Source organism: Mastacembelus armatus, chromosome 8 (assembly GCF_900324485.2).
Source record: "Mastacembelus armatus chromosome 8, fMasArm1.2, whole genome shotgun sequence".
NCBI classification, from domain to species: Eukaryota; Metazoa; Chordata; class Actinopteri; order Synbranchiformes; family Mastacembelidae; genus Mastacembelus; species Mastacembelus armatus.
This window is the reverse complement of record NC_046640.1, coordinates 21,630,424-21,645,264: the sequence shown is the minus strand read 5'-3', so window position 1 is coordinate 21,645,264 and position 14,841 is coordinate 21,630,424. Positions and strand designations below refer to the sequence as shown.

Below are 14,841 nucleotides of genomic sequence, written 5' to 3'. Positions count from 1 at the left end.
AATGCTCACTGAGCCTGCTGAGCTGCATTTATCATTCACACTCCTGCACCTGCAGCAGAGAAAAGGTGGTGATGCTGTAGATTACAGCCCATAAATTACACTTCAAATATCTTTCTATGCAATAAAACACTCACAGGGTACGAGACAGTAACAAATTAGCAGAAATGATCCTGTAGGTAAATCCAGTAAATAATAAATTAATACACACTGGAGACTAACTGGCTCATGTCGGCATGTTTTTCATGAGGAGACGTCAAAACTGTGCAGCTTTTTACCTTTAACATATCCTGCGACTACACCCACACATGAAGTGCATGAAACATTTAGATCTTTTTCTTAAGTCAACGTAGAAATATCACAACACATGCAAACGCCTATTTAAACATTAAGAGAAAAATGTACCTAAAATATTGAGTATATCAAGTATATCAGTACTTTGTTTAACCTCCCTACTTTTATTTAAAACTCATCCTGGGCAGAAAAATCAAACAACACCAGTAAATACTTCTCAGAAGGAAAATACTGCAGTGCTAAAGTGTGATTAAGATTTTTCACACAGCTATTTTTCGTGATCAAAAATAGATGAATCTAAACCACTAAAACACATCAGCTTCTAAAATGCCCCTAAAAACATCGACAGGCTGTTGAAAAGCTCATTATGTGGGTTCAGTTCCTGACGAGGATCCAGCTTTTGTTTTTTTTTTTTTCATGTGCAGCTGCTTCTCATGTTCTTCTCACTGCATAAAGCAGCTGGCAATGACGACTAACAGAAGCAGCCATGAGAAGTACCAGTGACTCCTAGTTACTGTGAAGCACATTGTCTAAATCAGCTTCAATATCTGTCGGTCTGAGAAGAGATCACATTGTTTTATTACAGGAAGAGAAACGAACTAAAACTGTCATTCCAGCTGGGATTACGCTCTCAGGCTGCTCAATAACCAATCACGTATCAATACTTCTCCTTACAGGCGTCTACAATTCAATGCAAAAAGTAAAAAAAATAAAGGTTGAAAATAAAAACCACAAAAGCCACATTGTTCATGTGTCATTAAATATTTTCATTTGTGATAAACATAATATATTAGTATTACAGGACATTACACAACCATTTTGCAAATGACACTGCTACACAACATTTACAAGCCAACGTATAAACATGAGCAGATATTCATCTGATATAATATTCCTGGAGAGCAGAAGTCTGGTACCTTCCTGCAAACGCCTGCAAAACAAGTGGAGATGTGTCAGGACAGGTGTGTTGGCAGGGACTTTATTAGCACGTTGTAAGTTGCAAACACATACAGTATGATGCACAGAGCACTGAGGTGTAGCTGTGTGTTAATGTGAGTGTGTGTGTGTGTGTGTGTGTGTGTGTGTGTGTGTGTGTGTGATCCTCCAGGTGCAGGTAAACATGAGAAATCTGTCTGACATTCATTTGTTTTACTTTCTGTTTATTAAGCCTCTACTATTTAAAACTCTGGTTACGTTCACATGGAGATAGATCTAGTTAATGTTTAAGAAAAACAAAATAAAAGTCATTCTATACAGCTCTAACACGTAGACAATCGTCAGGCCTTTTTTGTCGAGTACCAAGTCTTTATAGTGAAAATCCAGTCCTCGAAGAAAAAGTCGCTCAGAGGTGACGAACGTTTGACGCAGTGTGCTGAACGCACTGTACAAAAAAACCAAAAAAACCAAAAACGTGATATTCTATCACTCCACAGGTTAATTTCCCACAACACTGAATACAAATTAAATGTGTACATAATTCACAATCATTGTTAGCTATCAGTCAGACACAGGACACACAGCGAGCATGCAGGGGGTTCAGTGGCTGATATTCTCAGTTTCCAATGGAACGACACTTCACCTGTTTGGGACGTCCAGCTTACATTTAGTCCTGTATTAGACATTAAACACTAAACTCTGAGCCATGCAGCTGCGACAAGCGGGGCGTGAACTTTACAGCTTTTTTGCATCATAATGTGGAAAAGTGTGACTTTTTTTTTTTTTTTTTCTTTTTGGATGCAACTCTAAAAACGTCTGAACATATCTCATATGTTCTAAAACTTCTGACTAGTAAAATAAGTGCATGGTTGACATGTCTACTCTACGTCTAGTAAAAATAACGCCTATGTATGCACGTATGCTTACGTTACATTGCAGAGGTCACAACCACGACATACTGTTGACATCGATAAGCGCTGAGCACAGACCTGGAATGAGTTCATTGTACAGAATGAGGAGAAGATCATTATGGCATTTCGTTCCTACAACGCTGAGGTAACAGGAGGCTCTCCGGGAACATGGCGCTCAGAGACCACGGTTACGAACAAATTCACCATTTTTCACTTCGGCTGCTGGAAACGTTTTTCCAGAGTTTGGCAGGTTGCAAGAGCAACTTGTCACTAACTCTTATTTTGACCACCTTTACACAGCACAGTGGAAACAGATCCTCTGGACATACAAAACGGTGATACAGTAGATGCATTGTTCTTTAAAACAACTGAGCCACGGACCTTAAAAAAAACAACGGCATCCTGGGTAAAACAGTCATGATGTGACAAATCTGGAACATTAGGTGCAAACTCTGCAATTACACAACAAAACAAACCTTGAAAGACAAACGGAAACAGAACAAGTGTCGAGTGAGCTCCTTCACAAAAGTTTCTAAAAAACACTAATCAGCTCCAGCTCAGAGCAGCAGCACTCAGTCATCCCCACTTCTCTCCTACTTTTCAACCTGCATCTCTTTATTCTTCCAGTTTATTTTTCCCCATTCATCCTCTCCTCCTCCCTGCATTCATCCAATGTAGAGATGTTATGTCGCCTCCACCTCTCACTCATTCTCTTTCTCTTTCCTCTCCAGCTACTTTTAGCACTTCCCCCTCTTGTCGCGCTGCTGGAACTTCCTCAGCCTGCGGCCCCACATGTCCTTCCAGGGGATGAGCAGGCTCCCCTTGTCCGCCACCACGCCGCTCTGCCCGGGGGAGTCGTCGTCCGTACCCAGGAGCAGGTACTTCTTCCCGGGCTTGATCTTAGGGCATTTGCAGGCCACGTCCTTTGCGCGGACCCACAGCAGCTGGTCCCCGCGGCGGATGCGGTGCTCACCTTGTTTGTACACAGAAATGATGTTGACGGTGAACTTCCACCACTCGCCTGCTTTGTCTCCTTTCAGGACGTGCACTTGGACAGCTGGTTAGGAGCAGAGAGAAGCAGAGGTTGAATCACTTGCACAGTCAAAGTCAGTGATTTCCACATGCACCCTAGGGTGGACTCCACCTGCTGCACAGAGAGTGAGTGGAGAGGACTAAACAAAGTAACTTCTTCAGTATTGGGCAAATAGTTCAAATATGCAGTGGATGAACAGCTGAAACATCAAGTCAAATCAAAAGGAGCTGCTAAATGGTTGAAATAGTTATGGAAACAGTCGAATCAGCTAAAATCTTCTAGATAAAGAGCTAAAACTTCCACATTTTGCAACTCCAGTAGTTGATTATTAAATATTGGAACAATCTCTGTTTATCTAATCCATATAAATACAAACATGCAGCTTTGGAATATAAACAGGATGATGTGGCGATGAAAAGGATGGTGACCACTGAAGCTCCCACAGCTTGTTATTCAAAGAGGGCAACACTTTTATTCAACATTGGTGTGAATCGTCCTCTAAAAGCTGCTTTTTAAAAAACCAGCCAGACTTTGCTGCTTGTCACTGATCCCTCACCTCCTCTCTGACCTTTGACCTTTCCTTGTTGTGCTCCTGAGTTGCCACAAACCCTGCCAACATATACGTATACATATATACAGACTGCAGACCATATAGACTTTATAGAAACATCTGCTAACAGTATAACCTTTGAATCTAATCCTCTCCAATTGGTCGATCAGGATCAGTGAGCTGGAGTCCAAACAACCTCCGGCTGACTCAAACCAAACCTGGCAACTATTGGAGCACCACTTGTAGGCGACATTTTCATTCCAGGCGTGAGTAAAGCTCCCCTGCATGGATTCTCTGTCCGAATGCATCACACTGATCGAGCGCCGGCGCTAATCTGTGCTTGAAGTGAAGTGGTTTCAGCTAGGAATGTGGTGTTAACGTTTAAGTGTGTGTGTGTGTGTGTGTGTGTGTGTGTGTGCGGGGGGGGGGGGGTTGACTTACAATTGTGAGGAGGAATCTAATGTGGAGAAGCTTGGGTTAGATGATGGGAAACTCTCAGAGATAGATGTTTCCAGAAATTACATCTTTTTATTTATCCCATGTGGAGCGACTGTGTTAATTGTAGTAAACAACCTGCTTTTTGCTTCTGTTGTTGTCGCCTTTGTTTTTATCAAACATTATCATGTTGCAGCTGTGTCTGTTGTTCTTTGCACTTTCTTGTTTTTGACATTTTTAAGTGTTTTTGCTGCAGAAACTGTTTGTCCTGTGGGACAGTAAATCTGACTTGATCTGAGACGTGACAGATTTTTATATTTATCTGTTTATCTTCTATGCACAGCCCATTTTCATGCCTTTTCACTTATTGCTCCACCAGTTCCTGTGGTTTTTCTTTTACACACACAGATAATAAATTGTCACAGTATGGGGAAGTTGCAATATGCTGGTATAACAACAATAATAAGATTTCTTATTAGCCTTTTCTATGCTAATTCTGTCTGAACATGATCACTTTCTATGCTCATCAGTCGTCCCCGTTTGCTGCCAGGGATGAAGAGAACCATGGGGGGGGGGGGCGGTTGAGTCTGTGTCGGTGCACGGTGTGAGCAAATTGCACACAATTTCAAAAGAAAGAAGGTTTGTTGGGCTGAGTAGGAGCGAGCTCTCACAGGCCTGCCATTCATCGCAGCCCTCTCCTTCATCCTCACACATAAAGGGTGTGCGAGAAGGGGGGAGGAGGGGCCACTGTTTGTCTTCCCAGCCACAGAAAAAGTTCCAGGAGAATCGGGATGTGTTTCCGACCTCATGAGCTATCCGGGTTCTGCTCCCAGAGCTCCATCCAACTTCACAGCGTGAGAATCCAGCAGAGATAGCGCTGCCTGGGCCGAGGAGGCTCGGTTACAGCGCCCAGGCCTGTTCTGTGTTTCAGTGTCTGCCCCGTTTTCTCTGCCTCAAGTATGTTCTCAGTCTGTATTTAAACACACAGACCCCCTGACGCTTTGAATAGACGGCCGAGAGAGAGCATGGGAGAGCGGGGTCAAACAGTCTATTACACAACGGTGCCCAGGGTTTGGTGGGACAGGCAGAGATGAGTGCGAGATGATCCTGCACTCGCACAACGGCTGCCGCTCACAGCCAGACTCCCCACTGGGTTTATCGTCTTTGGGCGGTGTGCTGCAGCTTGACACAGCATGCCACCAACAAGCGAGGGCTAATGAAATTAGAGTTCGCTTAATTACCGCACTGAGGCCCCTGTCCCCCCAGTTATCAGCTGAGTGAATGATCAGTGACCTGCTACCCCCGGGTGAGCACAGAAGGGTGGCCGGGGAGGCTGGGGGGCCCTGCCTTTGAGCCCTATCCCGGAGCGTCGGTAAACACGCAGCCCTTTGATTCATTGTCCTCCTGGCGGCGGAGAGAGGGAGGGTACGTGTGTGCAGAGGAGGGAGTCGGGCAAGAATATAATCCCTTTGTGTCCCCCGTCTCCGTAGCTACGGCAGCGATGAAAAACAAAAATTGAATAAACGAAACATATTTCTTTCTCTCCGTGGTGGCAATCCGTCACCGTCTGCCTGATTTACCACCTGTTTGTGTCCTGAGGAATGCTTGGTGCACAACTGTGTTTAAACAGAGGGCCCCTTCCCGTGACCCCCGGGGCCCGAGTGCACCACCACTCACACATGGGGGTCTGGCCCCCAGAGAACAGAGAAGAGTGTCTGAAGCCCCACAAAACCGAGGCGACAGGCCTGAGAAATGAACCCGGCCGAGGCAAAGGGGAGTGCATGCTAAGCAATGATGTCGGCGATTCGGCCTCACTGAGGTTCAGGCAGGACCGTCTGCTTCCAGACTTTTCAGGGGAACTTCGGTGGAAACGCCCACTTTGCCTGAATCAGCCTGACTGATTTATGGACGCAGCGCCTGTCTCAGCTCTGGTGATTAGGATTTAAGTCAAGGAAATATGAATGATGGCTGCGTTTGGCTTTCTCGCAAAGTGCAACAAATGGCCTGAGTTACTTTCTACTGTAAGAGGGAATAAATTAGAGCATATTTGGCCAATTTTCAGTTGGAGGCTGTTTAAAGTAACTAAATCTGTTAAAGAGGATTTTGAATGAGAGACAAGTTAGTCAGCTCTGAAAGACGCCAGCTTTAGTCCAGCTGAAGGGCCTGTAGCTGGTGTCAGTAACTGGAATAAAGATGCAGCTCTGAAAAACACCAGGCAGATTTTAACATCGACGACCGTATGTTGCATGTCCAGAAGTACATGGATATGTAGTGGATATGTTAGTTGCAAAGAGTAAACCAGAACCAGATCCGTTTCTGTCTCTGTGCTTTACAGATGTGGATCCACCGATAACAGAATTACGATGGAGATCAATGGCGACGAAAAACTTTTAGCTTATGAGCTAAACGACAGAATAATAAAATGAGAAAATACATCATACCACCTGCGTCTTATCCTCCTGTGTTGGATTGGCAGGTGAGATATTCTCACTTGGTTTGATTATTGGTGTCACATAATGGACTTTGTATCATTAATCATTAAAACATGAAATGACCTTCTTGGTCCAAGCTGTTCGTTTGACACAACAGTTTAATCTCTCATTTCAGTCCCTGTAATGTGAGATTTATTTAGCTGGCACCACATTGACAGATTTATTGCAGCTGCTCCACTTGTTCTGAGAATTCATTCACCACATGTTGTGATTCGCTTCGTACTTCTGCCAAAGTGCATCAGGCTAACTTTCCCAGCTGTGTCAGATCCAGCTCAGATTCAGGGCAGAAAACAATCCAGACCGGTTGAGAAATGATCAAGGAATCAAAATGAAAAGTTGTTCTTGTGCCTAAACTCACATCATCACAAAGCAGTGGGAGTAAAGTAAAGAAAGCTGTTAGCTCGGAGGACAGTTAGCCGTTAGCTCAGCAACCAGAGTTAGCCTTTAGCGCAAAACCTAGAGTTATCCATTAGCTCTTAGGACAGTTAGCCTTTAGCTCAGCAACCAGAGTTAGCCTTTAGTGCAAAACCTAGAGTTATCCATTAGCTCTTAGGACAGTTAGCCGTTAGCTCAGAAACCAGAGTTATCCGTTAGCTCAGAGGACACTTAGCCGTTAGCTCAGAAACCAGAGTTATCCGTTAGCTCTTAGGACAGTTAGCCTTTAACTCAGCAACCAGAGTTAGCCGTTAGCTCAGAGGACAGTTAAGAATCTAGCGCAAAACCTAGAGTTATCCGTTAGCTCTTAGGACAGTTAGCCTTTAGCTCAGAAACCAGAGTTATCCGTTAGCTCTTAGGACAGTTAGCCGTTAGCTCAGAAACCAGAGTTATCCGTTAGCTCAGAGGACACTTAGCCGTTAGCTCAGAAACCAGAGTTATCCGTTAGCGCAAAACCTAGAGTTATCCATTAGCTCTTAGGACAGTTAGCCTTTAGCTCAGCAACCAGAGTTAGCCTTTAGTGCAAAACCTAGAGTTATCCATTAGCTCTTAGGACAGTTAGCCTTTAACTCAGCAACCAGAGTTAGCCGTTAGCTCAGAGGACAGTTAAGAATCTAGCGCAAAACCTAGAGTTATCCGTTAGCTCTTAGGACAGTTAGCCTTTAGCTCAGCAACCAAAGTTAGCCTCTAGCGCAAAACCTAGAGTTATCCGTTAGCTCTTAGGACAGTTAGCCTTTAGCTCAGAAACCAGAGTTATCCGTTAGCTCTTAGGACAGTTAGCCGTTAGCTCAGAAACCAGAGTTATCCGTTAGCTCAGAGGACACTTAGCCGTTAGCTCAGAAACCAGAGTTAGCCATTAGCTCGGAGGACAGTAAATGTCAACGAATTCAGCACCAGTTTAAATTAAATGCAGACATGGTTTAAGGGTAACAATATGTTTTTCTTGCTAAGGAGTAAGGAGTGTGTCTACATCTAATAATAGGCCAACTTTTATATTTCACACAGCTGCACAAATAGTGTTAGCTAGTTAATGATTTGCTCAAGGTTAAATACGATCAGATGACCTGTGCTAATGCTAATTTCTTTGCATTTGTGCAACTGAGTCTGATTCTCGGGCAGTTGTTTGGCAGGAGAAAAAGGGAAATATGGGAATGAAAACGCGAAGTAGTGTGCACCCCCAGATCAGTTATATCTGACCACTTAACCAACTTCTCTGGAAAACGCCTTTTCTCCCAGAATCTCGTTTTCATGGGTGTGATTTATCAGCCTAGCGTGCATGAAAACCCACATCAGAGCGAAGCGATATGTGCTTAGATTAATCTGTGTTAGCGAACATGATCTGAGGCTGAACCACAATGAGGACTGGCCCTGCTCAGCATCTGATTAATTGAGCCATCTGACCTCTTGACTGCTGGCAGACGCCGTGCAGCCCACACTGCTGAATTTGGACTCACTCACCGTAGTCTTTTTTACAGTACTTCTTCATGGTGATCTTCATCTTTCCCTTGGAGGCTTTACAGTGAGAGTCACAGTCTGGGGAAAAGCAGAAAAGAAAGAGTCAGAGTCAAGCAGCAGATTTCATTCTGCAACGTAAAAATACGTAATAAGGCACCAAACAAGTGCTACGTGAGCTGTCAGTGTGGTGACACCAGGCTCCAGCTGGATGAGCTTCACATGTGGCCCCTTGTGTCACACTATTTGTGCCCTGAGGAGCTTAAAGGTGCCTTAAAGTGCCACTGTGAAATAGATCCTCCCAACTTTTCCACTTCAGTCTGCTCCCTCGTCACTGTCCTGGCATGCATTGTGTAATCTCTGAGGGCTCCAGAGGTTAGAGTCTGCACAAAAGAAGGTCGAGGGGGGAAATTAGCTAGTGACCCACCAAAAATTAGCAGGAGCCCTGAGCGGCATCTCGGCCACAAGAGGCGAGAAAGTGAAGTCTCTGACACGGGCTGAGGCTGAATGTTCTGTTCCCCCCTGAGAAAGGAGCCCAGAGGCCGATGATTAATGTCTCGGTGATATCCCCGTTACATCGGTGCACCTGGGTTAGCGTGCCAAAGGGCTTTATCGATGGCCGGGGGTGTCACGCTGTCACTGGAGCAGCTACCTTTTGTAATGAAGGAGCTGGTGGTGGGACCAGAGGCCAAAGTGGAAATTGAAATCATTTGTTCCCTCCACTTTCCACCGACTGACACAAATTGGAACCAGATCATCTTAGAGTGTCGCCCCCCCACCCTCTGCCTCCCGCTCCACCTCTCCCAGAGCAATAAGCCTTGTGCTCTTTTCTTGGGGGGGTGGGAAAGCTGGGCTGGGCAGCCTGGAGAGAAAGGAGGGGGCAGTTGAGAGAGAGAGGGGACCTTTCAGCTTGCCTGAATATGGACAAACTTCATTATTTCTTCCAGCCCTCTGTCCAGTCTTCCCCTTTCTTCCCCATTATACTCCGTGTGAATGAGGTTGCCTGGGTAATGATGGAGGAAGAAAAAAACGCCCCTCTCCTCCCTCTCAAAAAAAAAAAAAAAAAAAAAAGAGCGGTTTGGGATGTGGGCTGAGGATCGAATTCATGTATGTAGAGAAAGCATTTCTGCTGGAATGCCTGGCTGTTTTCTGGGGTGGCGGGAGAAATGAGAAAAGAGGAAATCCCAAAGTAAATGAATTTGACGAGTCCATATCGAGCATGCCTGATTTCCATGTAAATGAACTGGAGAGGGTGGGGAGGGCTCTTTATCTCTCACTGGCCCCTGGGGGCCTTCATCATACCTCTCTTTGATAGCCGACTTACCCATTAGCCCCTTAGCGCAATCTCCACAGTGGGCCATTACACCCACTGCTCTCATTACCGCCCAGTCTCCTGCTGCGAGGACAAACGCCCCCTTTGTGTGTCCCTGCAGCAGTGGCACGTTCATTCTGCGGGGTCCCTGGGGACCACACTGCTCCTAATTTGGAGGGTGGTGTCTGTGTGGAGTTTCTGACAGGAATCCAAACTCTTCACAGCCGCCCAGTCACCACAGTAGGAAGTGGGACTCACAACAAAGCTCAGTGTAGTCGGTGGCGCCAGTTTCACCAGACACTGATCGATGATCAGGAGTGACTCAGCCCGTTCATACTAACATGGAGCAAAACTTCTGTGCCCACACTTAATATCCAGTGGCAGAAAGAAACGAAGTACATTTACTCAAGTACTTGACCTGAGTAGCCTCCAATTCTGAGGTATTTGTACTTGACTCGTATTTAAGGTAGTTAACATCAGCTACCCAGCGGTATATAAAGTACTTCAAATTAGAAGTACATAAGGTAGTTAACGTCAGCTACCCAGCGGTATATAAAGTACTTCAAATTAGAAGTACATAAGGTAGTTAACGTCAGCTACCCAGCGGTATATAAAGTACTTCAAATTAGAAGTACATAAGGTAGTTAACGTCAGCTGCCCAGCAGTATATAAAGTACTTCAAATTAGAAGTACATAAGGTAGTTAACATCAGCTGCCCAGCGGTATATAAAGTACTTCAAATTAGAAGTACATAGGGTAGTTAACATCAGCTGCCCAGCGGTATATAAAGTACTTCAAATTAGAAGTACATAAGGTAGTTAACGTCAGCTGCCCAGCAGTATATAAAGTACTTCAAATTAGAAGTATATAAGGTAGTTAACATCAGCTGCCCAGCAGTATATAAAGTACTTCAAATTAGAAGTACATAGGGTAGTTAACATCAGCTGCCCAGCGGTATATAAAGTACTTCAAATTAGAAGTATATAAGGTAGTTAACGTCAGCTACCCAGCGGTATATAAAGTACTTCAAATTAGAAGTATATAAGGTAGTTAACGTCAGCTACCCAGCGGTATATAAAGTACTTCAAATTAGAAGTACATAAGGTAGTTAACATCAGCTGCCCAGCAGTATATAAAGTACTTCAAATTAGAAGTACATAGGGTAGTTAACATCAGCTGCCCAGCGGTATATAAAGTACTTCAAATTAGAAGTACATAGGGTAGTTAACATCAGCTGCCCAGCAGTATATAAAGTACTTCAAATTAGAAGTATATAAGGTAGTTAACGTCAGCTACCCAGCGGTATATAAAGTACTTCAAATTAGAAGTACATAGGGTAGTTAACATCAGCTGCCCAGCAGTATATAATGGTAAAGAACCTCAAACCTCAATACAATAAGTAAAGTACTTGGATCAGTGTACTTAGTTACATTCCAGCTCTGTATATAACAACTTGCTTGTACATAATAGTCATTCTTGTATGTGTTCGCTCCTGAACATTGTTATTGTTACTCATGGTGCCAGAGTCAAATCCCAAACACACTTGATTAATAAATCAGATCCTGATACTTGAGCAGGTTCAGAGTTTCACACTCTGCTCCTGCTCCTGGTCCATTACATTTATGAACAGTCATGGTCACTTAAAGCCAGACCCTGAAATTGACTGTAATCCTGCAGGTAAACAGCCCTGCAGCACATGGTTTAATGTCAGCACTCCAGCGTGATACAGTCGGGTCAGGCAGGACTTCACTGTCGGTGCAGCAGCTCTGATTGAAATACAAACTGGTGCAAATGAAGCATGTAATCAGATTAGGGCTGAAGCAGTGGGGAGGCTGCTGGACAGACTGGGAATACCAGCAATGTGGCCACAGGGAGCACTGGCAAAATATCTGGAGTTTAGATCAGCAGCAGTCGGACCTCGCTGACGTGTGTTTAGCTGAAGAGTGAGATGATGAATGGGTGGAAAAACATGCATGTGGTTTAGAAATACACATCATTTAAAGGGACAGCTCACATCGTGATAGAACACACTCAAAGAGAGGAGCACGCTAAACTGTGCACAACACGTTCTGCGTTCTGTGTTCCTCACCTGACGGCTCCTCATAGCTGCTGTAAGTTGCTGTTGGAGATACCACAGGGATTTCTGCGACAGAGAGGAACAGATTCATACAGTATGTCACATGTCATATCACAATGAAGCAGAATATGAATCACTGTATACGACGGCTCCTTTTTGAGCGTACACTAAGGGATGGGACGAACTGGAACCTGCTCCTTCCTGGTGATCTTGTTGAAGGCTGAGCTGGCAGGAAGTTTGATATCGCAAAAATTGAATATAGGACATTATCCCCCAAAAAACATATATATGAGAAACCAAATATATTCAGCTTTAAAGGCCCCTCACTTCCTCCAACCTTTACACCACATTTGTTACCCTGTTCCAGCAGGTTCGCAGGTTTTAAATTATGCTTGTGGACCGTGGCCAAACATATCACTCTGACTTCTAGTCCACACAGACCACGTCCAATTTCCACACACAACTTTATCAGAAATGTCAACCCCAGTAACATAGTGGACAATTGTAGGTGTCTACATGTCCTCCCAGACATCAGTCTTATCTTATCTGCTCATGCCAGCCAGCTACTTGATGCTCCTAGCTACAGCAGCTACTAGCGACCCATCTCGGGCTCTGTGAGAGCTTGGCGTTTATAGCCGAGGGCCTGGAATCTGCAGGCAGCAGATACAGCCAATAAACATATCAGCCGTCATTCCCTTGGACCGGTCCTGGGGATTTATCGTGAGATGGACCGTTAACGCTGTTGAAGGCACACAAGGCCATGTTAGGCGAGCAATAATGGTGTGTTTATCCAGGCTCCGCTTTAAACAGCCAAATATCTATCTAACATAATGGAACAGGGGTATAAAAATAAGACAATGAGCATGAGCCATGAATTCATACAGAAGCATGTCCTCTCCTTTTCAGGGCTTGTCCTGAGGTACTTAGGATCAGGATTTGTTATCACTCATGGAGTCTGGGCCTCCAACCTGTGCTGAAGGATTTGGCTAAAATAACCTGACTGCAGGCCTGGTCACAACAGCGTTTTGTAATCAATTCGGTCCAATAAAATCACTGCAATTACCAAATTTTCCACCAATTCAAGCTTCGTCTAATTTAAATGTCATGAAGCATGTGCAGTTTTTGAGGACGTGTGATGTCTGCAGACATGATTGGGCTACTTCGAGTACATTTGGACACTGATACTTTTGTACTTTTACTGCAATAACATTTTGAATGGAGTGGTATTTCCACCGCAGTAAAGGATCTGGCGACGACAGTAAAATAAGGAGCAGTGTAACGTGTAACTTTTGCAGGCCTTACTGATGCAGGGAGCGATGGGCGAGCGGCTCTGCTGGTAACCCTTCGCACAGCGGTTACAGGTGATTCCCGTCACTCCGTCCTTGCAGGGGCATTGGCCTGTCGTCTGGTTACACGTCTTCCCCGCTGCTCCGACAGGATGGCAGTCGCAAGCTGTGGAGGACGAAGCAACATAAACCAGATTGAACCCAAGCAGATAAACTTGTGGTCTGAAAAATGAAAACATGGCTGGTTTTCATTAGACAACAGATATCAGCCTTTAAATGAGCCTCTGCTGACTCTACATATTCCATACAATCATTCACATTAGAGCAGGCTGTGATTTTCTTCCAGATGTTGAACTGGGCCTCGCACCAGCGTAAAACCTCAATCAAATTCCACTCCTTCCCTCCACCCATAATGAACGTAGGATTCCTCATTAGGCCTGCTCTGGAAGGCACGAGAACAGTAAATAACTTGTAGTACTTTCCTCTGTCCTTGCAGTATCAGGGCTTCGTGTTTGATTACGAAATGAACGTGTATGTGTGCGTTCGAGCTTCTTGAGAGCTGGGCTTTGTGTCCTCCACAGCGTCGTGATCGGCCGCACTGTGTGCTCTTCAGATTGAAGCTTTTTGGCAAACAGTTCCCTGCAAATAGTGCCTGAATAATGTTTCCCATTAATGGACGAGTGGAACGCACTTCAAAGTCTGTTTAAGCTGTTAGTTGGGAGGATCGCACTTTAAATGTGAGAAATTTGTTCTCTGTGTGTGTGTGTGTGTGTGTGTGTGCTCTGCCAAACGTTTACCATAAAGCCAGTGTTTGAAGTGGAAGCCCAGCCTCCCCATTAGCCCTGCATGTGTTATATGTACCAGCAGACTCATTTGACATTTGCTTGAAGTGGTCCAGTAGAGGTTGGAGTTGCTTTTAGTTGGAATTTATGAAGCTCCATGTGCATAATGCTTATTAAATGTTAAAAAAAGATCTTTGTTTTTCTTCAACTTGGTTTGCATCGTAAAAGCTTCAGCCAAGTGTATTTGTTGAAATGAAATCAAACTGGGAAATTTTCAGGGATTCGGTTAATTTCCTCTGGGAATTTATCAACACTGTGTTTTTACAAAAAATGAAGGAGGATTTTTTAATGAAAACTACAAATGCTAAAAAAAAAAACAAGGCTCATATGACACAGATGCAATAAATATCAACACTGGCATCACAGAAAGATGTTTTACTGGAGGATAAGTCCAGTGATTCTCCACAAATCCCAGACTAAAGGTGTCAGTGGGTCTGAGCCGTAGACCTCCATTGTTGTCCAAAGACTATTAAAAACCCAGCAGGGAGCCACACCGCTGACCTGGCTCACATGGTTCTTCCTCACCAACAATGGGAGGCCCGTCTGTTTCCAAAAACCTGCTCCAGACGCTGAGAACGACCGACACTGTTTACAGGAACAAAGATTCCACTGGTCTCTGGTTCCACGGATCCACCAGCTTCTCTCTGCTCACAGCAACAACTGGAGCTGGTTTTTGGAAAACGATGGGCCTCACGTACCAGGGGGGGCTTTAAACTGGAAACATTAATTAATTTCTTCCTGGGGGGGGGGGGGGGCTGTGGAGCTAAGGCGTTCAGTGCAGTGAACCAT

The 14,841-nt window shown here is 44.6% G+C and overlaps 1 protein-coding gene across 3 annotated transcripts in view; it reads right to left on the bottom strand.

Annotated features, from left to right (window-relative positions):
- Window positions 1–1,166: 1,166 nt before the first annotated feature.
- The window catches only part of ntn1b (netrin 1b), a 36,241-nt gene continuing 22,566 nt past the window's right edge, over window positions 1,167–14,841 (bottom strand). For all 3 annotated transcript variants that reach the window (XM_033325323.1, XM_026324069.2, XM_026324070.2), the window contains 4 exons: window positions 13,227–13,376; window positions 11,937–11,990; window positions 8,542–8,616; window positions 1,167–3,195 (listed from right to left, as the gene is read on the bottom strand). In XM_033325323.1, coding sequence (XP_033181214.1) covers window positions 2,876–3,195; window positions 8,542–8,616; window positions 11,937–11,990; window positions 13,227–13,376 — 599 coding nt within the window. In that variant the 3' untranslated portion in view covers window positions 1,167–2,875. The remainder of the gene's footprint in view (window positions 3,196–8,541; window positions 8,617–11,936; window positions 11,991–13,226; window positions 13,377–14,841) is intronic.